This window comes from Pleurodeles waltl, chromosome 6 (genome assembly GCF_031143425.1).
Source record: "Pleurodeles waltl isolate 20211129_DDA chromosome 6, aPleWal1.hap1.20221129, whole genome shotgun sequence".
Classification (NCBI taxonomy): Eukaryota; Metazoa; Chordata; class Amphibia; order Caudata; family Salamandridae; genus Pleurodeles; species Pleurodeles waltl.
In genome coordinates, this window is record NC_090445.1 from 1640841783 (window position 1) to 1640865022 (window position 23240).

Here is a 23240-nt window from a genome sequence, read left to right on the forward strand (position 1 = left end):
ATTAAACATTTATATAGATTCCGATTCATCACTGCTTCCCCTGTAGGAGGAACGTGGCATAATTCAGCAAATTGTTCGGTTTGTATTGGGTTATTTTGCCAATCATTTTTTTCCTTATTTTGTGTTGCAAAAGATGCTTATTTTTATGTAACTTATACATTAATTATTAGAATTTGTTGATTGGGGTACATTAAGAACAGTGGTTAATGAATTGTTACAGAGACCTTTCTCTGTGATTGAAAAATTGGCAGGGCACGACAGTGCACTCAACTTCATTTTACCATGAACTAGCCCCATCTGATATGTTGATGAAATTAGACTTGACTTCTCTTTGCTATAGGTTTGCTTAAAGGATGGATAGATCCTAGCCTGAATGGATGGATGGATGGATGGTGAGGATCGATGAATATGGATGCTGAAATATTGTAGTTTGTAAGAGAAGTTCCAGTGTTCATATGTGGTTGTATGTTTACTCCTCCATAGCAACCATCAGCCTAACAGTTCCCCTCCCACCACTCTCCCCTGTTGAAGTGTAGACAATTATATGTTTATAAGCCCTAAACTAATTTAACGCATAAGTAAAAACTGAAATTGTGGTGTATGTCTAGAACTCAAGATGGATCAAATAGCCACTAAGTTGCCTGGAAATGATCAATCATTGACAATTTGATCTATTCTTGACATGACACAGCAGGAAATAACGTTCGTAATGTGTAAGGGGAACTGTAAAAAGATAAGATTGTAAATCTAGTCGCCCAATTCTACCTACATAAATGCTTTTGCACAGCTATTCAGAAGAGCATAGCATATATTATTTTTACGGTGAAATGGGGGCGGATCTCATGAGGTAAACATAAATTTTCCAAATTTTAAAAAGTAAAATCAGCTGTTTATTTCCAGTGTGTTGAGGGAACAGAATATAGTTATGTTGACACACAGATGGACAATAAAATTTAGTAAGATGCCGGCATCGCTTGACGATCTGTTTAGCCTTGTGAGCTTTTAGATTTAAAAGGCACTGTTTTATGTCAATAAATAACGAGATGTAAGTTTCATACTACAGACCTGGGACAGACTGTCCTGTTGAACCTCCGCCGAGTGCCCTTGTGTGCTTTTAAGTTTTTTTATCAGCCACTATTCATCACATCCACCAGTAGGCCGTAAAATAACTCTTGTTTTGGCTCACATGGAAAAACGCACCACTTCTGCCTTGCTTTAAATACATTATTTTAAAATCGGTTTCGAAGTAAGATTTCTGAACCGCATTCCAGATCACAATGAAAAGTAGGTGTATACAGCAACAACATTGGTGTTTGGAGAGGTTCGGTCGCACCTTTATTTTCTTGGTCTCAAGGTTGTCTTATCTGGCTGTATTCGCTGATTGTGAAAATGTTGTGTTGGTACCGCATGCCTACATGTGAACCACTTGTTTGGGTGGGACAAATGTCAAATTTACTTTTAGTTAGCCTTTCATAACTGAATTAGGTAATGTATAAAATTAAGAACATTTTAAATGTCTTGGTATTGCCACACCTACCCAAAACCTACCGAGAATATTTGCAGAAGCGGTCCCCACTGCCCCACCAATTATTTCACTGCATGAAAGATAAATTACACACGTCTTACAAAGATAAAACTAAATACAGGACACAGCGACGAATCAGTCAGCCTGAAAAGAATAGAAACAGATATATTTTGAAATAGGACCATTTATTAGTAAAGTACTCCCAATTCATGTGGTAAATTATCAGAATGCACCCAAAGTTCATTCCACTCTACCTGATGTAAAGGGTAGATTGACATTCACCCTAATAAATAACCGAAGGGAGTGTATACTTCTGTGCTGGAAATACGTGAATGCAAGCATACAGTATTAATATTATTACTTTCATAGCAACACTTTGAAGTTGAGTAGTAAATGCTTGAATTACATCACGTGATTATTGGTGAACTTTGGAAGCTTCGCTTGAGTTACCAAGTTGGTCAAGCTTATGGGGTACTAAGAAAACCCTCTTGAAGCCATGATGATTCCTCCAGCAAACAGTCAGTGGGAACGACTAACCGATAAGTAAATGAATGCATGCACATTGTTCTACTATACTTTTTGAATAGCTAGTGGTTGGCCGTGGCTATTAAAATGTTGACCCATCCTAAAATACAGGGCTGTGGCTTTTATCAGATGAATCCCAGATTTCGTATTCAGTCAAACAAACCAATGTTTTGAACCTTCCTCTAGTTATAATTCACCTGCATGTCCCACCAACACAGACCATGCTTACTGGATGACTATAGTTTCCATTCAGTCATTACATTATTTTACAAGCTGTGCCAAAGCAAACAGATCTCCTCTCTGTGATATATTGACTTTGCCATAGATTTTCGCTGATGCTGTGCATCCTCTGTAAAAAGCAGTGTGCTTTTTGTCGTTCCTGGAAAAAAAAGGGAGAGCGGCTGCGGTGGTAGATCACAACCACTTCTGGCAGCCCGGTCATTCCCTAGGCATGTGCGAGGATGTATGTGCATACATGCTTTACGAGGAATGTGCATAATTAGGGAATGACATGAGCGAGTTGTTTATTTTCTGAGCCATGATGGCGGACACCATTTGCTTTGTGAATAAAAAATATACTTGTAGTAGCAAGAAAGCACTTTTAGTACTGGAGTGTGGAACGCAACAAATGGCAGCTGCTGGGCCCAACACCGACAAAAAGAAACATAATAATAAAAAATAATTTAAAAAAAAAAAAAGTTGCTGAATATTCGGGTAGAAACTTATGATTTGGTTGGGATGTGTGTGGTGGGGAAAGGGAAACAGTGTTGAGGAAGGGTCAGAAAAGTAATTAATGAGTTAGAGGGGTGCGAAAGGGTAGCACCATGAGCACGTGGAGGGGTCTTTGGTGGAGCAAAGCTGCATGCGAGAGCAAGGAAACATATGCACTCTCAAGGAGTATTGAAGGGAAGAAAAAAAGTAGCTACCAAAATGCGAGCAGCAGAACTGTGCCAAGTCAGCCTGTCAAAAGGATGGCAAATAAACAATGGTTCAGAGGAGGGACAAACACAAGAAGGGGAAATCAAACCATTAAATAAGAAGCAAGTAAATAAAATGGACATAGCTAACCAGAAGAAACCAATGGGGAGCTATGTCTTATGTAACTTTTTGGTATGGTCCAGAAGAGGCTTTTGCCTGCGGACAGCAAGACCTAAGAATGTGTTTGTAGGTCAAATTGTCATTGTTGTTGGAAAATACCCTAGTTTACTTCCTGACAAGTTTGAGACTTACTAGACTGTCAAATTCCAGTGTCACCTGCTCAAAACCACACTTTAGTGCTTAGTCTGCTTGATATTTTTTTCCTATTTTATGGGCATTCACAATGACTGGCCACATGGTTCTGGGGTTACCATAGCAGACTAAAGGCTGATTCGGCTTCTGGTATGTTGTGAATCTTGTGTACTTGCCTTTTCCTTCATTAGAAGGCTTCTTAGGCATGATTTTGGTGGATTGAGATTGATAGGGTTTGCCTTTTATTTACACGTCCTCTAAGTCGTTACAGGCCCATTGCTCAGTTGATGGAGGGTTGGTGTGTGCTGCTGGGTACTGTAGCAGCCTAAAATATTCCCTATTTTGACCAATTCTGGTGTATTTAAGTAGATCTGTTGGATATTAGAGTGGCATATAATGGTGGGAACTGCTGTTGCAGCCATTGCGATAACTGCTAGGATGCCGTAGCTTTATAGTTGTGCTGGATGTATCTAATCTATTCTATTCATTTTATTTTATATTGTTGGTATCAACCAGAGAAAATGTTCACGCTGAATGCTTTGGATGTATGAGAGGTACTCTGTTTAATGTGCTATATTGGAAGTTTGTGGCTAAGTCCTAGTTACTGCCTGGAAGGGCAATATTTTTGTAATTCATCTATACTCAAATCTTGGGTGTTGTTCTGGCATGTCATTAACCATAGTCTGAATGTGTTTTGGGTGGTTGAATTGAACCCTTCATTGATTTAGTACTTGTTTGGGGTGACTTTTTCAACCATGTTTTGTTTTTTGAAGACCTAGATCTGAGATATACACTTGTCCTTAACAGGAGTGGCAGTAATTCCACACGAACTGGTCATCTGAGCTGTGCTTGAAAAAGCATTGGAAAAACGAGTAGGTCTTGCTCATGCAAGAGGTATTGGCATTGTGTGGTTTAGCTATATTAGTACAATAGCTTATCTACTATGCCACATGGCTGAAAGTGAAGAATAACTAGAGCTATGCACATTGGTGCTGACCATGTCATAGGGGTTTTTCTTCAATTAATTTTTAGCCATGCTGCCACAGGACATGGCTAAATAAAGATTGTCAAAACCAGTAATTCTTGCATGTGCCAGATATATTGGCTTTGCCAATGCTTGTTTATTTTTATATGTGTGAAGGTTTGTTACATTTGGTTATTCTCTATGGAAAGTCGCCTAATTGGGTTGAAAGTCCCTTGTGACGGTTTTACACAATCTTTATCAGTGAGTATGCACAATGCTGTCACCGACCTCTGTTTAGAGCTCACAGGCACAATGTGAAACACATGAATTGAAGCAAACTAAATAAATACATAAACTTCTGAATAAAACATTTCAGTTAATTCTATTGTTTTAAATTATTCGCGGGTATAACTCTATTTTTTTCGTATTGCATTACCTCTGCTAGAAGTGTAATTGTAGCTATACTTTTTAATATAGGGTTTTATGCCGCAGTTCTGCCCTTAAAAACCGCTACAGATAACCGGTATTAATATTACCACTCCCTCAGCAGTACTTCATTAACTGGCCATAACAGGAGGGAAGTCTGACTCCGGCTTGCCTGGATTCGAACACGTGGTCCAGTGCGAGACCACATAATTTCTTCAACTCATTGTGCTACCTAGATGGCTAAAGCATCCTTAACTACAGAGTGTTAGGCAAGTCTAGGTTCAGAGCAAATATACAGTGCTAGGCTCTGATGGTTTCAAACAAAATATTCTTATCTCTTAGTGCTAGCAATTTAAGAAAGCATGTAGTGACGCTAAATTGTATTAATCTGTGATCCAAAAGAACGGCCATCAAGATGCATTTACCTTGCAGGCAGTGTTTGAAAACCATATAGCAGTTTCACACAGGTTTCATAATGTGGGTCCCACAGTAAAGCACGCATTTACACTATGTAGTTCTAATACTATGGTAGCCACCCAATAAACGTGCCCTTCCTAGATAACATCAATGTGTTGTGGAAGTGTATGCTACATTTTTTTACTGTTTCGTTTTATAACTGGGTTTAACGCTGCAGTGTTAATAAACCAGAGTTTTAAATCCTTACAGTATGAATGCAGAAACTGTTGGAGGCGAGTTCTAATGATGTGAAGAGCCCGCTTTGCTATTTATAACGAACTTAAATAGGAAGTAGTTGAACCGAGACAAGTCTTGCCCAAGATCACTCGCATGTGAACGGTGGGGAAGCCAGATGTAGAAGTCTGGCCTCCTGGTCCCAAAGTGAACAAGGTCAGCCATCTGAGGTCTGGAAGAATACTCGGACTTTCACAGCCAATGAGTGATGGGGCAGGGTGGAGGAGGGTTGTCAGGCCGACGTAGACATCGATTGACTTCAAACACATGGGAGATAAGGGACTCCGCTTAACTTCTTTCTCCTTCAGTATTCCAGCAGAGTGGCAGGTGTGTAGGCATTAAGAAAGAAGTTAGCTGGAAAGCAGCCTTCATTTTAAATGGTCAACCCAATGAGTTGTCACACACGGAGTCAGTGGCACCCAGACTCCATCAAACAATAGCACTTCCTGTAATCGTATTAGCGTTTGTATATGATTCAGATTTGAGTAGGGAGAATTAGTTGCATTTTCTTTTCTCTTTTTATACCAGTTAAGTTTGCCTGAAATCTCAGCGAGTTAACAGCTTGCCCATAACACCCTGTGTTTCTACTACTTGAAAATACAGCCAGCCCTCCATCTTGCCATTAGTAACCATAGTACTAATATTTTGGGTACATTCGTTATTTACAGTGCTCAAACTTCAGTAGTGCAGTTGAATGTATCACATAAAACATGTTATTATATACATTACAGCAAATCCGCACATTCTTTATCATCCAAAATTTCAAATTAGGTTGGTCATACATAGAAAATAATGTGCACATTACATGCATGGTGCCATCATGTATAGTATCTGCATTGGAGACAGTCAAAGGTTTTTTGTTTTCCTTTCTACAGAGGGTGATGGGGTCTACGGGGTCTCCATGAGGGTAGAGAAGGGGGCCGCTCCCCCCTTACTTAAAAAAAAAATTTAAAAAAATCAGCCCCAGTGGACGTGGTCACCAAGAAACTTAAAAAGGCTTAGGGTGGGTGGGGGGGGGCACATGCTCCTCTCCCCATTAAATGCAATGCAGTCTTGGGGAATGGGGTCTTCAGTACCTAAAACAAGCTGATGGGAGAGTTGCTCTTTAACCCCCCCCCCCCCAAAAAAAAAAAAATGCTGTATCCCAATGAGACCACCAAACTCACGATGGCGGTCTAACTGCTGCGGTCCCAGTGGTAAAGACTGTCTCATTACGAGTTGTGTGGTTTGGCTGAAGCCCCAACACTGTCAGTCTGTCTGGTCAGACCGCCGTGGCCGGTGGTGAGTTCCTCCGGGCTCGTGGCAGGCCTAAGGCCACTGACCGTATTAAGAGACCTCAAACCCCCAGGCTTTTCGAAGCGGTTGCCCCTCCACGAAAACCCTGGCGGTAATGCACCTGGCAACAGGAATCCCCCATTCCTCTCGCCGGCACACACACCCCTACACGTCCACACACATGCAGACACCCCCCCAACCGCACACATCCATACAAACACCCCCACCCGCTCTCACTCTGACATACACACATCCCCACTCGCACTCACACATATGTACTCCTCCTCCGCAAAAATTCACACTCCCACCCCTATACGCACACGCTTTGACACACACTTAATCTGCACTCTTGCGCGCACACACACACCCTCATCTGCACTCTTGCACACAGACACCCCCATTCACACACATACATGCACTCAGATATCCCCACCCCGCTGCACACAAACACACTCACACCCCGAAATACCCCCCTAGGGTTCCATTTGGACTGTCACACCCCTCCACACACACACACACCCCTCCACACACACACACACCCCTCCACACACACACACACACCCCTCCACACACACACCCCTCCACACACACACCCCTCCACACACCCCTCCACACACCCCTCCACACACCCCTCCACACACCCCTCCACACACCCCTCCACACACCCCTCCACACACCCCTCCACACACCCCTCCACACACCCCTACACACACCCCTACACACACCCCTACACACACCCCTACACACACCCCTACACACACCCCTACACACACCCCTACACACACACACACCCCTACACACACCCCTACACACACACACACACCCCTACACACACCCCTACACACACCCCTACACACACACACACACACACACACACACATATATATATATACATTTGGTTACACATAAATACACAAACCACACAGGTACCCAACACCTCAACCCCCCTTTCGGACCGCCTACTTCCCTGTTTCAGCAAGATGGTCGTCCAGGATGGGTCCTGGCATCTGCCACTGCCAGCATCGCCATACAGGACACCGCCACACCGTATTACGCATTGAAATACGGCGGGCAGTCTTGTTGGCATGGCGGCGGTACCACCTATTTTCCTCTGTCAGCCAGGCTGACAGGGTCGGATTTCCACCCCTAAACTGGTGGAAATCCAAAGCAACTCTAGATATGGCCGCCTTCAGACCGCCAACACTGGCGGTCTGTTGTTGGCAGCGGCTTTGGCACTCTTGCAAAAAGACCCCGAAGTTGTAATGAGGGCCTGAGTCCACAAGTCCTAAAATGATCGCTGTTACAGCTTTGTTTTTGCCCCCACTTCCTTGGGTTCATGCTTGAAGGATCGCTCTGGGGATTGTCATTCCAATAAGGCTACAACCTAAAATTCTAACCAGCTCAAACAGAAGTAAAAACAGGATTGTGCATATTTCTGATAAAAGCTGGAAGGGAAATTAAGAAAGACAATCTTGCAAGAAGTCCTACATGGAAGTAGAATGAATGATAAATTAGTCTCCATACTCCACTCATGGATAGATTTGTCTGACATATTAACCATTACATAGGTGTTGGATGTGAAGATATCAAGGAAAGCAGCAAAGTTTGAGTTACTCGCTTCCATGCTGTAGGAAGAAGCTTCCAGTTTACTGCAGCTCAGCTTAAACTATATATGGATTCTAACTCTAAGACCACTTCATTTCTGTTAGAAACAGTGTAGCTCTGTGTTTACAAAATAGGCGTTAGGTACTAGCTCGGTTAAGGTGTTTGCATTAATGCAGCTGTGTATCTCAGACCAGAAAAGGTGATTTGAAAGACACTGCTCGTGCACTTGTGAATATTCTGTTTATTGTTCATTGGGGGGAGTTTACTGTTGTTGGGGTACATTTTAATTTGAGTCCAATGTTTTCCTCTGATTCACATCTTTGAACACCCAGCATGCAAAACCGATTTCCTCTGAAGTATAATTGCATTTATAATGTGTACACTTTACAACATGTGTATGTTTGTGTGTATGTCCTACAAATACATGCATTCTTCTCTAGTACTACAAGGTAACTAAAAAAAAAAAAAAAAAAAGTTTTTCAAGCCCAGCACGACCAGTGAAAGGACACCTAGAAAGACATCAATTAGTACTTGGTCCATGCTCTATCACAGGACAAGCATGCAAAAAAAAAAGTGAAATCAGACTTGCAGACCAGCAAGAAAATGAGTGATGATGTATCCAAACAACGGTAATAATGGGAGGGCTCTAAGCCTCTTTGTAGAGTTTTTTTTTTTTTTTTTTAAAGAAACAAAAGATTGTCGCAAGTGACACTGCATGTGCTGTTATGGGTAAAATTTAAGATGTTACTTTGTGTATTGTACCTCTACATTACCTGACTTAATTTTCCTTAAATATCTTAACAAATTGAAATAAAGGACCATACTGCAGGCATGGATATGTGCTTAATAAGCTTCCATGGCTCGCCAGTGTTGAAGAATCCCCCTTGAGGTATAGTTCTGGATAGAAAAGCATTCCTGTGCAGTGGAGCAGGAGGGAGTTGCTGCTAGAAAGGGGCTCCCTCTCTCCAGCTGCCCCTATAGGGTTCACTTTTAGGTGTTGCCTGCACAGCGCTTGCACTGTACTTGTGAAATCTATTGTACTCAATATAAATCTTAAAAGGGTCTTAAATCCCACCCTTGCTTTTCATTGGTTCCTGGGCTTGCCATTTACTTTTCCTCTGTTTCTATTGGCTGTAGCATAGTTTCTGCATTTACCAATGCTCGATTCCCTTGTGTGTTTCTCTTATCAGTATCCCATCGCCCAAGTACTCATTCTCAACAGCTTTGGTCGGTGGAACTTTTTAAGTTAAGGCTGCACAGTGTTTGTTTACCTTTACTCATTTTCCCTTGGCTGCACACATTTAGAGCATCCATTTACAGCCAGACTGGATGGTCAGCGCTGACTTCCCAACTCTGACTGAGCCCAGCACGACCACTTTGTATTCTGGCCTGGCTTTGGGTGGCGCACTCCCTCCTGTGCGCTTCCTCTCTCTGGTTCCCGAAGACCGCTGTTATCTGATAGGCCGGGCAGGGTCAGGTCTTCCACCACAGGTCAGTGGGGAGGGTAAGGGCTCTTCTTGCAGGTTACTGCTGGCTCTGAGAGGCTGCAGGCACTACCAGGCACCAGAAGTGTGCTGTGCGACTTGCGCTGCTCTTTGTGCAGCCTTTCATACCCCCCCTGTTAGCTCCTGCCCACACTTCTCAAATTACACTAGCACTCTACACCAGGCTCAAGGTGAGTGGCTTGAGGTTTCCTCCTGAAAAGGCAAATTATGTGGCACAGTGTTCTTTATCATTTTTACATATATAGCTTAAAGTTTAAAAAAAAAAAAAAATACCGCTATGACCGGGTCAGTTCTGGCCTTATCCCAGTGCTTTTATTTATATTCTTTAAGCCATGTTGCACACAGCTCGTGCTGCTATACAGCGTGTAAAAACATTGACAAAGCCAATAGATTTTGTGTAGGCGCAACCTATTGGCCTTGCCAATAGTTGTTGCTGCAGGGATTCCAGTTTTAGCATCACAGCTCCGATTGCCGTGGCGTGCAGAATACAGAGAACAGGTAGGCTCTCCGAAACTGCTGCCATGCGTTAGAGGATGGGTATCGACTGTCCTCGATCTTCTCCAATCTGGAATATGTATAACTGTATCTAAGTAAGCTTTGAGCACAACATTTTCAAACAGTGTCGTGAAATGAGAGATATCTTTCTGTCATTTCTTAATAGGCTACTTTAGTGTCGTTTTATTAGATTATTTCGGCAAAATGATAGTGAAATATATTATTTACGTTTGTAAAGGCCTTAATAAATACCTAGAGATGTGTTTAGATCTACGTGCAAGCAGAACGTTTGTCACAGTGGTGTAATCATTGACCAGATCCTGTAAAACACATTCGCCCTTTTTTTTTCTCAGTTTTATGGGTGAAATGCATAAACTTCGGAGAACTGGGCTCCGCTTGGCCTGAGACACTCCGGACTGACCAGCACTGCTTGCTGACACGGCTGTGGTAAGAGTCCTGCGTCGCGCCACCCGCCCATGAAGAGGGAGAAGTTGGCCGTGACATGGTCTGCGCTGCCGGGCACAGCATCCTGCTGCGCCGGTGCGGCGGCGGCGGCCGGGAGGAGCGGGTGCAGACGCTGGGTCAGGACAGAAGGAGATTCGCACTGCAGAGGACGATGCGCAGGGGCCGCTGAGAGCCAAGGGGGCCGAGAGTGCTTCTCGCGAGCCGGCCGGAGGGAAGGCGGCTGTGTGCAGGGGGGCGCTGTTCCCACCGGAGAACGGGGCACGGGAGCTGCCGCCGGCGTCCTTCAGCAGGTAACCTCTGCAGGGAGCGTCTACCGGCGGCGGGAACTTACTACCACTGTACCAGCAGGAGGCGGGGACTGCTCGAAGCCGGAGTTAGGTTTGTGCTGCCCTAACCTTCGTCCGGGAGGGTCTCGGGCCGGACCGAAGGGAGTCCGAGCCGCAGGAGACTGGCGCACCGAAATCCCGTGTACCTCAGCGTGAGGGAAGGGCCAGTGAGCCAAGAGGCCGCGGGTGTCCCTGCCAAGAGATGCGGACTGCAGGCACGTCGCCTCTGCACCGGCCAAGGAAGCAGGACCGCCTTAAAATAAGGGGCGCCATGTGTCTGTCAGGGCGGCTTCTGCACTGCACGGGGGAGTAACAAGGAGCCTGAGCAGCTCCGCACCGATAGGGACTTGTGTCGTTAGGACAGAGCAGCAGGACGCCTGTAGCTTGTGTTTCCCTTCCAAGGGATGAACTGCAGGGGGCCCGGAGCCTGTGTACGGACCGGCTGGGCATCAGCTGCGAGGATGAACTGCTAAGACTACTGTGTGTGCAGGTGCACACCTCTTGAGACGAGATGCAGAGACGCTGGCCCTGCATTCATATCTGGAGGGGAGTACCAAGGAGTTCAGAGATATGCAAATCTGTTGGGATGGGGTGCATGGAATCTGGATCCTGAAATGGTGGACGCCAAGGAGCTTGGAGCCTGCAGCACAGAATGGCACGACTTCATTCTGACCTTGGTGGAGGGGCAGGAGCCCTGTAGGAACTCTAGTTGCTCTGCACCTGCCTGGTGGTGACAGCCGCAGGGAGAACCCAGCCCAGTGTGCTCTGCATTAGAGGGGAGAGTCATTGAGAGCTCAGAGCGAAACATCGGTGATAGGCTCCCATGATATTAGATGCTTTGTCCATGCCTCTCTGTGCAGCAGGCTCGAGGTTAGAAGAGGACCTGGCTGCAGCACGAGTTAAAATGTAGAACCCCCAGTAAGCAGCCTTCCCAAAATGAACTCTTCCTCCTGGCATGGGGACAACAGCAGCCATCCTTTCTGCCTCCTGGGAATCACCTATTTCGAGACAATTCATTTTTGCATCTTGGAAGCAGTCATCATCCTTTTTCTGACAGTTCTGATCATTTCCGGGAACTTAATAGTCATTTTTGTATTTCATTGTGCCCCTCTGCTGAATCATCATACCACTAGCTATTTCATCCAAACAATGGCTTACGCCGACCTTCTGGTGGGCGTCAGCTGCTTGCTACCTTCCTTCTCCCTTCTTCACCACCTTACTGTCCTACCCGAGATGGTCCTGTGCAAGGTCTTTGGATTTGTGGTATCTGTTCTCAAGAGCGTGTCCATGACCTCCTTGGCTTTTATCAGTGTGGATCGATATCTGGCCATCACAAAACCTCTGACTTACAACACGTTGGTGACTGCCTGCAGGCTCAGGGCCTGTATTCTTCTCATCTGGGCCTACTCCTGCCTGGTCTTCCTGCCCTCTTTCTTTGGCTGGGGAAAGCCTGGGTATCACGGAGACGTATTCCAATGGTGCGCAAACTCTTGGGACACAAATGCCTATTTCACATCCTTCATCGTGGTGATGCTGTACGCACCGGCTGCTTCTGTCGTCTGCTTCACTTACTTCAACATTTTCCGCATCTGCCAGCAGCACACAAGAGAGATCAATGAGAGACGTGTGCGATTTAGTTCCCAGGATGGTGATTCCACTGAGAGCCAACCAAGCCCAGACAAACGTTATGCCATGGTCTTGTTTCGCATCACCAGTGTTTTTTATATTTTGTGGTTGCCCTACATAATATACTTTTTGCTCGAGAGCTCAGGTGCTTACAGCAATCATGTTGCTTCATTTGTGACCACCTGGCTGGCCATAAGCAACAGCTTCTGTAACTGTGTTATCTACAGCCTGTCTAACAGCGTCTTTCAGAAAGGACTCAAGCGACTGTCTGGGGTAATCTGTGCATCCTGCCCAAGACGGGCAGAGTGCAAGGATCCTTCAGTTCATGCCACCAAAAGACCAGCTGATGCCCACAGCATCTAACTGGAGAGCATGCCTTACTTCACATTAGTGGGCAAAGAAATAATATCCTTCTTTACAAATCATTCTGTATGACACTGCGTGGAGTAGGGGTGATGCTGTATAAGGACAAACCATCAAAAGTAGTAATCCAGACTCATGATTCTACAAGAAGACATGAGAAGTTGAATAGGTACATGTTTTGATACCGGTCTGTAGTGCTTGCTATGGCAGAATGCTGTCACAGGCAGACATGAGCAAAAAATATTTTTAAGTTACACATGAATCAGTGTTGGTGTTTTCTAGTACTAAGGGCCTCTACAAAGATTTTGTGTATACCAAAGGATTTGTTTAGCTTGTATTAACACCATAATTTAACGGGCCAACATGTTTTTTGACTCTGATCGTTCCGGAAAGACCTCTAGATCCAGAGAACAATTTACAGTGAGCCATCAGTGGGGAAGAATGCTGTTCAAAATGCTACTCTTTGTAATAGAAACACACATGCTGGCCAAAGTATGGGTTGCTTCAACATAGGATAAAATATCCCCTAGTCTTCGCTGATGAAATGGTGATGCAGTGAAGGTGGTGGGAGAGTTAAACCCATGAAATAGGATGTAATGAAATTTTATCCATTTGTAGAATTCAGAGTGATGCCACACTAGCTAATTAATAAAGCATAGTTGTCAGATTCTTAGAGACTATGCTTTTATTTATTACAGTGCCTACGTAGGCATTTTTTGTTTATATCTGCCTAAAATGAGGATAAAAAAGCGTGGTAAGTTAGCTGAGAAGTACAAACAGCATATTTTTACCATTACTGGTGATTTACGCTCTCTGAATTGGCAGAGATCTTCCTGATTCAGTCAGTGATAACCACAAGCCAAAGACTAGCAATGAAGAATGGAAATAAACTTTCAGAATTCACCAGTAGTAGACTTGTTACTTCTGCCTATTCACCTTCTTTTAAGCCAGGATCTAAATCCAGCAGTACCGTCCAGCTGTAGCGCACGCACTGTTAGGTTTAGCAACCAAAACAAAATAAGGGCGGTAGTGTTAATAAGGTTAAATACTGTCACCAGTATGACGTGTTTTGGAGAAGATTAACGTGCTTTCCGTTGATGAAGTGAATGGGAATGTGAGTCTTGCCCTCCTTCAGCCTACCCATCACTTAAGCCGTGTATTGAATGTGATTTTATACTGTGTAGTGCTGCTTGTATAGTTTGTCACATGGTTCCATCAGAGTCACACGGGAGCTTATTAAAATCATTGTTTATTGTACTTCATTTACTCTCACCAGTGTAGCCTAAATGTAAATTCAGAGTGTTACTTGCTGGCAAGTCGATGGTGAAGTTTACTCAACACTTTTTAGGTTGATTACTTGGTCAATTGATGTATAGCATTGAGCCATAGAAACCAATGTTCACAATATTTGATGAATATTGTTTTTCCAGTCAAGATGTGGTTTTTTTAGGGTGTTTAAAACAATTTGACTAAATCCATGTTGAATCTAAACTTAGCAGAAAGATGTGTGAGCCACCTCATTTCATGCTCTGCATGATGTTATTCTGTAGAAATGTTTATTCCTTGGAAACATGCAATTACTTTCTTACTGTAGCATTTTGCATTAATACAATTACCTTAGGCCTTAGAATAAAACATCTACTCCGTTTATTTATTTGTTGTATCCGGAAAATAGAATCAAGTCTAGATGCACATTTTATATAAAAAAAAAAATACTTTAGAGTGTGTTTGGAATGCAGTATTGAATGAAATGTTGGCTGACTTAAGCAAGCTGCTTTTTTTTTTTTTATATACCAGTCACACCATTTCATAAAATGTCTTAATAAATTCATAAAATAACCCCACATGAAATAAAAGTTAGCATCCGTACATATCATTGACGAAGTTTCAACACACATTTTTCAACTCCAATTCAGTTTAACTTGCATTTTTAATCCATCGTTCTTTTGTTCAGTTTAGATCCAACCATATGCAAATTAGTCTTGATCCTGTTCCTCATGGGAACAGTTTAGCCTGAACTGCTAGACCAGGTCCTCCCTGGACCGGAAACAAGCATCCTGGGACCGGTTTCAGGGTATCGCCCTTCATCAGCCAGGCAACCTTAAATCCAGTGGTGCAGTGAGCACGGAACCCACGTCTGGGCATACCTTTCCCACTTAGAGCAACTTTAACAACACAAAAGGATAATGGACGGAGTGCTGAGCAGGGTCAAGACTGATTTGCATATAGAGGGGTCCGAACTGGGGTGACGTGGCAAGCAAAATAACTATGGATTAAACCCAGATCTCTGGGTGAGTGTTGGAGTGTGGAAACTTTTCAGTCCATTTTATTTTGTGATATTAACTTGCATTTGTCAACATAATTTTTCTACTAAATTGTTCATTGACACAACTATTTTGTCATAGAGCTCCACTGTATAATTGTTGTAATTTGTTCTCTGGAATATTTTCTATCTAATCTTTTGCTAATTTATGGTTTGGTCACAGGGGTAAGAGTGCAGGAAGAAGCAAGTCAGTTAGAATCTTAGTGCTATTTGTAGCTCTTTAACTTACTTTCAGTGCCCCCATCTTAGAGATAATAGGTCTGCTAGATCAGTGTGGCCTTACATTCAGTCAGTGGACATGCTGTTACAGGCTATTCTATGCTATGAATAATAAATGCATTGTGCAACTCCCTTTGTTTTGCGTTGTGTTTTGGGCTGATTTGGAGTACTTCAAATATGGAATCGAATTCCTGTATGTTCATATTAAACTGATATTCAAACCGTAATTAACATTTTAGCAGATTAATAATTGTATCAAAGTGATGTTGTAACACAACAACATTGGTCATTACTGCAGTCTCTATAAGCCACTGCCTTTTAAAAGGGAGACCATAATGAAAATCCTGCTCTTTTTATGCCACAGCCTTTTGTTTTATTAAACCCATAGACATTTCAAGGAAGGATCATTGTGAATGTAACGTTTAAATGCTTTTTATTTATCTGTTGTTGGGTCTGTTTTTTTTTTTGGAGAGGAGTCTTAGTGTGACCTCTTTCCTGTGTTTGTTGTAATTGAACAATATTTTGTACACAGCCAAGTGCTATAATAAAAAATATATTTACAGTGCATAACATATAATAGATAACACCTGAAAAGTTGTTACTTATCAGTCCAAGATTGGAAACAACCTGGGAAGGAATCTGTGTTTAATGATTAACTAGCTGTCTTGCAACTATGAGAATGTTAGAATCTTGCACGTTTTCTTGGATATTTCCCTTTACGATTATCTCCAATGTTCTGTACTAATGAAAAAAGCTGTTTTGCAACTTGGACAGGTGACCCGCTACTGAATACTCGGAAGTGATAAAGATCAAGCTAGTATATATAAAAAAAAAAAATGAAATGAAATGTAATAAATGATAAGGGGCATGTCCTTATATTAATGTTGTACACTCCCCATCTATAAGTTACCATACTGTCAGCATATCTAAGATTTACGTTGAGAGGTTTGCCAACAAGTGCATTTTTAAACAACTTTGAAACATTCACTTTCTTTTAAGACCTTACTAATAACGGATCAACTTGCCACAATTCTGAAGTCTATGGTAATGTTCCGCTAGCAAATCAGAATGGTAATCTGATCTCATGTAGCAATACCTGCTAACCAATATTGCTTAGCAAGTACAATCGGCAGAAATAGGGTTCTATTTGGGATTCACAACTAATCTCTGAGTTTTATAAACCACTTGCTCTTGCCACAATTAACAAGGTTTGCAGTCTTATTAAGGCACATCATACTAAACACAAGAAAGAAACAATTGATCACTAGTACCAGCAACGGTAAAGGCAGGCCTCAAAAGTGTAATATCACAACATCCACCCATACAGTGCTAGATTACCTATTAAAGAAACAGGAAAAGTTAACATTAGGAACCTGTCCCTTTCACACATCCTGTGGATAGAGAGACATAATTACTTTATAAAATCAATTCAGTAAACAAAGTGGTTCGTTTCTTTACAGTGCAGAAGAAACAAACCTTTGGAGATGTTAATGTCAGATGTTCTCTCAGGTCAGAAGTGCATCTTTGTGTATTCATGATGAACGAAGTGAAAATAACAACTACAAAAAATGATTTTGGAATCCCGAGCTTGTGTTGGACAATGATTTTGTTATTGTACATTTTTGACCAGTTCCCTGTCTGATTTCCCTCTAGGCATTACTTCTGAGTTATAGACGTTTAGAATCATGCTCCCTAGAATGTTTGTTAATGACAAATTAACTTCAGCTCTACAGATGTAACAGTTCATTTAAAAACTGTAGTTCTGTCATGACCTAAGCTCAGTAGTTAAAAAATAAAACTTTAAAAAAGCAACCCAATTTTGGTTGCTCCAGTAACTTACTGCTGCATCTTAAATTACATCTGTGAATTGAGATCGGAGGTCATTGATCTCCTCTATTATGTAATATCACCAGTTACATTATGAATTGAAGCTCCGATATATTGGAACACCAGTTACACAAGTAATACAATAACATTTTGAAATTCAAAGGTTCACAGTAACCTAGTCAAACCGGAGTAAAACGCACCACTTAAAAGATGCATGGAGAACAGATCAATGGAATCTCATATTTAGAAAATAGAATACCAAAAATAGTTTTTTTCCCTCCAGATAACAACATTTTCTGTGTTTGCGTAATCAGTGTGTAGAGATGAGCAGCATAGTTAAACCAGGTAAAAATGAAGAGCTAAAGAACAAACGTTGTTATGCAAATTATGACCATACGTTGCTGGCATAAGCTGCAGAGAAAATAGAAAGCGTATAGCGATTAAAGTAGCACCACTGAAGTACTATAGTTGGTCTGAGGTCCTCATTGGCGCAGTGGCTTGGGAAGAGAGTTCAAAGGCATCGATCTGACCCCACCCGAACTTCCTCCATACTGGTATACACTTGATCCTGGACAGTGATTAATCAGCTCTTCCCTAGGATTTGATTTGACAGCTTTTGATGTATCAAATTCAATTTGACGCACGTCATTTTGAACAGTTGAGAGAAAAATAATGTATGCATAAAGAAATATATTTAAAGAGTAATAATTTACCATACATCATAAGTCATTTATCCACAGGTTGTCTTTTTTAACTAAGTGGACAATAAGAAATATCCATGCCTTAGTATGTATTTTTTTCTTAGCAGAAATGGAATTTGGATGTGAGGGGAAGAATTGAAAAATATTATCTGTCAATCATTAGTAAAAAAAAAAAAAATATATATATATATATATATTTGTAGAGATTTAGCAGGGTAAGTCACTGAACCTGTATCAGTTAGGTCAAAATCTGTCAAAGCGGGCTAGATAGTAATGCCCATTAAAGTAACTTGATTGTTCTGACGCTATTCATAAGATGCCGAGCGAGTGGATGTTGTCAAGGCAGTGCAATAGTGTATGATTCAGGGGTCAACTTTTTCCTACGTGGCATGTGTTCAGGCATGAACATTTTTGCGTTGAAAGGAAGGCTAATGCTGCAGATGTTTGGGTTATAAGATAAGGTTGTTTGATTGGCTTGGCTGATCCTTCCTCTGTGCTCTTTACATTTGATCCTAGACCTCTGAGGTAAAGCGGTGCAGTAATGATTGGCTGTTAAGCTTGCTGAACTTTTTGTGTTTACTATGTTATTCTCGAGTGTTAATCTGCACAAGGCACGTGGACAAGATTACTGCCTCTTAGATTAGAGTTGTAGTATTTACAAAGGTTGTCATTTAGCTAGTGTAAGTAGGAAAGTCTACTATAAAAAGATAATGTCTTGGATCTGAGTTGCCCTAAGGAAAAACAATTGAAAAAAGGTCTGCCCAAGTTGGCTGCTCAGCCAGGTTCTTTGCCTAATGATCAGCATCCCAAGTTGGTATGGACATCTCATCCTTGCATCTCTGTAGCTATTGGGACTAAGGCAGGGCAGCATATTTCCCTTGAATTGCTGAGGGCAAGTGAAAAGAATAATTGGAAATCTATTAATCCAAAGGTGGTTTTTTTTTTGTTTAGCTCAGTTGTTAAATGTAAGTAACACTCCTAGGAGTTAAGTTCATGAACATCAATCCTGATGCATTAATTGAAACAAAAGTACATATTTGCATATTTGGCATACATTTCAAGCCCACTAAGGGCAATATTTAGAGTTGGGAAATGGGTTACTCTATCACAAGTATGACGGATATCCTGTCTGCCTTATTTACAAGTTTATTAGAACACTGGAATGTTGGGAGCACCATTGAAAACAATAGAGTGCTCTGAGCTTCTAATGGCTGGTATAAGCCCAGAGCTCCAACATTCCAGTGTTTTTGTTCACAGTTGTTTCTGTAAACAAAGGCCTCACGGAGCCCAAGAGGATTCCCCTCTAGTGGCTGAATGTTCTAATAGCTTTATAGCCCTCCGTAGCTGGGCTATGCTGGCATTAAAGTCCCTATCCCTTGTTAAAGGCTCTCCTTCGACTTTGGTCGTCAGTGCTGGAGTGGGCCTTTAATTGCCAGTATAGCCCATCCGATAGCAGTTGTAATAAGGTGGGAAGGATATTCGTCACATTTGTGTTTCCCGTCTGCTAAACTCTAAATGAGTCCCTAAGTTGGGAGTTTCAGTGAAATGAACTAGACTAACTTGACCTTTGTTGTGGACAGAAAGGGTTTACCTGGATGATGCTTTACCTTCCTTTGTTGACGTCATTGATCGTACTTGTAATGTTCCAGCTAGTGCCGCCTCTTCGGTCAGCCGCCTCTCAGTACCTCTGGGTCTGTCTTCACATAGATCAATTGTACAAAATAGGTTCTGCTGTCAGATGGATAATTGAATAAAAGGGGGAGGGTGTCTGACAAGAACAATATTTATCCGGAGCCTTTGGGATTCCTTTGAGAACATTTTTCAGTCATGGATGAAAAGGCAGGGAAGAATCCGCTTGATTAAGCTGTTTTTACAGCCATCTGCATTTAATCAGTGTTTTTGGCGGGCCTAGGGAATCTAGTCACAATACTTACATTATGTACTAATATATGCTGGTTAACCCCTTAGCTGCTGGTCCCCCCCCCCCCCCCGACCCCTTCCCCTAACAACCCCTCCCCCCAGTGCGGAGTCCTTTTTTGGCAAATTGGAGTAGTTCGCACTTAGGCCTTCATAACTTTTTGTCCACATAAGCTATCCACGCTAAATTTGCATCCTTTTTTCCAACATCCTAGGGATTCTAAAGGTACATTTTTTTCTGAAAAAAGGGCTGCAGAAGAAAGCATGTGGTTTTCCCCCTGAAAATGACATCAACAATGGTTTTGTGGTGCTAAAATCACCATTTTCCCAGCTTTCAGGAACAGGCAGTCTTGAATCAGAAAACAACATTTTTCAACACTGGGACATAGCCCATTTTTACTATTTTTTTGTGCTTTCCGTCTCCTTCCAGTTAGTGACAGATATGGGTGTGACACCAGTGCTGGATCCCAGACATCTAAACATTTCTGAAAGGTAGACAAAATTCTGAATTCAGCAAGGAGCTATTTGTGTAGATCCTTCAAGGTTTTCCTATAGAAACTAACAGCTAAAATAAAAATAAATTGAAAGTGAGCTGAAAAAACCCGCCATTTTTCTCGATATTTTACTCTCGAACTTTTTCCTGCGATGTCAAATTCTCAAAAGCAACATACCGTTATGTCTGCTGGACTCTTTTGTTGCGGGGATATATTGGGCTTGTAGGTTCATAAAGAACCACAGGTACCCAGAGCCAATAAATGAGCTGCACCTTGATATGGGTTTTCATTGTATACCGGGTATACAACAATTCATTTGGTGAAAAATAGGTATCAAGGAAACCTTTGTTTTTCCAAAATGGGTACAAGATAAGGTGTTGAGAAGCAGTGGTTATTTACACATCTCTGAAATCTGGGGTTCCCATACTAGCGTGTGAATTACAGGACATTTCTCAAATAGACTTGCTTTTTGCACACTGTCTTACATTTGGAAGGAAAAATGTAGAGAAAGACAAGGGGTAATAACACTTGTTGTGCTATTCTGTGTTTCCCCAAGTCTCCTGATAAAAATGGTACTTCACTTGTGTGGGTAGGCCTACTGCCCGCGACAGGAAACGCAACATGGACACATCACATTTTTACATTGAAATCTGACGTGTTTTTTGGAAAGTGTCTAACTGTGGTTTTTGGCCTCTAGCTCAGCGGGCACCTAGGGAAACCTATCAAACCTGTGCATTTCTAAAAACTAGACACCTAGGGGAATCTAGGACGGGATAACTTGTGGGGATCGCACCAGGTTCTGTTAACCATAATCCTTTGCAAACATAAAAATTTAGCAAATAAAACACTTTTCCCTCACATTTCGGTGCTGCAGAGTTCTGGAATCTGAGGAGCCACAAACTTCCTTCCACTCAGCATTTCCCCCAAGTCTTCTGATAGAAATGGTACCTCACTTGTGTGGGTAAGCCTAGTGCCCGCGACAGGAAATGCCCCAAAACACAACAGGGGCACATCACATTTTCCCAAAGAAAACTAACCTGTTTTTTTGCAAAGTGCCTAACTGTGGTCTTTGGCCTCTAACTCAGTCAGTACGTAAGGAAACCTACCAAACCTGCACATTTTTTAAAACTAGACACCTAGGGAAGCCAAGGATGGGATCACTTGTGGCACTCTCACCCGGTTCTGTTACCCAGAATCCTTTGCAAACCTCAATTAGGCAAAAAAACACTTTGCTCACATTTCGGTGACAGAAAGTTATGGAATCGGAGAGGAGCCACAAATTTCCTTCCACCCAGCATCCCCCCAAGTCTCCCGATAAAAATGGTATCTCACTTGTGTGGGTAGGCCTAGTGCCTGTGTGAGGAATAGATCACACAACGGTCAATGTTAGTCCTTATATGAGGGCAACTGTTTACCCTGGGGTGATCCGTTCCTGACACAGGCACTAGATACAGGCACTCAAGTGGGGTAGCGTTTTTTATCAGGACAGGTGGGGAAACACTGGGTGGTAGGATTTTTGTGGATCCCAGGATATTCCCATAGTTTGTGTGACGGAAATGCAAGAAAATCGTTTTTATTAAACATTTCAGCTTTGCAGGGTATTCTGGGTAAAAACTTTGGAGAATCCACACAAGTCACACCTCTAGTATACAGAAATGTCTGGGTTTGTTAGGTTTCCCTATATGGCCGCCGAGCCCAGGACCAAAAACGCAGGTGCCTGCCTTAGAAAACCAAGTTGTGATAGCTCATTTTGATGTCTCCACATTACAATGGAACTTGGAGCTGAACTAAATTGGGGAGCTCCCAAGAGAGCACTCTCTCTGTGCTTGCCGCGGCATGCACCTGCTCTCTGGGTTGGGCTAACCCGCTATTGTCCCGCTGCACAGTCTGTGCTTGCGAAGGGACAACAGGACTGTCCTCATCACCTCCCTCATAACCACTGGAAGAGGAGTTATTGAATGGGACTTCTCCGACTAAAAATAAATAAATAAAAATCACTGCCAGGGTCTGCGCCATTGCCCTATCCTTCAGATGCTGTCTCAGTCTCTGATCCTACGTCAGAGCTGTCCTTTATAACCTGATGTACGGCTTGAGCAGCAGTCCTCCAACGAGATACTATCTCTGCTACTGGCTAAACTGTTGCTCTAAAACTCTAGCCTATGTAGACAGTCACAAAATTGCTGGTGGGTGTATGTGATACCTGCAACAGTAGAGGCCACCTTACCTTCGCTTCTTCCCTCAATCAGCATGCTCTCTCAAGACACTAAAAAAAAAAAAAAAAAAAAAGACACACTATTACAACACCTTGTCAAATACCAATCGCCAGTCTTTAGCGCCCACTCCAACAGTTGTCATTGGTTCTCCCACTCACATTACCTCCTCCTCCAATTCCCTCCCTACCACCTAGCAAAAGTGCATTTTGTCTCTCCATAGCCCCCCGCACATACATTTCATTTGTATTATAGCGCAGGTAATGACTGGCTTTACTAATCCACTCAGCTATTCACATTTAATACGGTTTTGATCCTTTCAGTAGGCATATAAACCTTCTGCGCTACTTTATGGCATCAAAACTGCCACTAGACTAAAGTCCGATCCTTTTCTAGCAGAAAGATAATCACAAGTTACTTGACTTTTTTATTGCTGCCTAAAAGCTACAGTTGAAATGCCTCAGTTGAAGTATGTGCATTGCTTTGAAGACCCGAGCTGCAACTGCAAGAGAACTGGTGGCAAATATAT

General features: G+C 42.4%; 2 protein-coding genes across 4 annotated transcripts in view; both read left to right on the forward strand.

The window, feature by feature from the left end:
• The window catches only part of RABGAP1 (RAB GTPase activating protein 1), an 885283-nt gene that overhangs the window by 371087 nt on the left and 490956 nt on the right, over positions 1 to 23240 (forward strand). The gene's annotated exons all lie outside the window — the stretch shown is intronic.
• On the forward strand, positions 10796 to 15682 carry GPR21 (G protein-coupled receptor 21). Its single transcript, XM_069241546.1, has one exon. The coding sequence runs from the start codon at positions 11968 to 11970 to the stop codon at positions 13018 to 13020; it is 1053 nt and encodes a 350-aa protein (XP_069097647.1). The 5' UTR covers positions 10796 to 11967; the 3' UTR covers positions 13021 to 15682.

What these genes read in the sequence shown, in the direction of transcription:
- GPR21 (XM_069241546.1), top strand. Translation starts at nt 11,968, where the DNA reads ATGAACTCTTCCTCCTGGCATGGGGACAACAGCAGCCATCCTTTCTGC.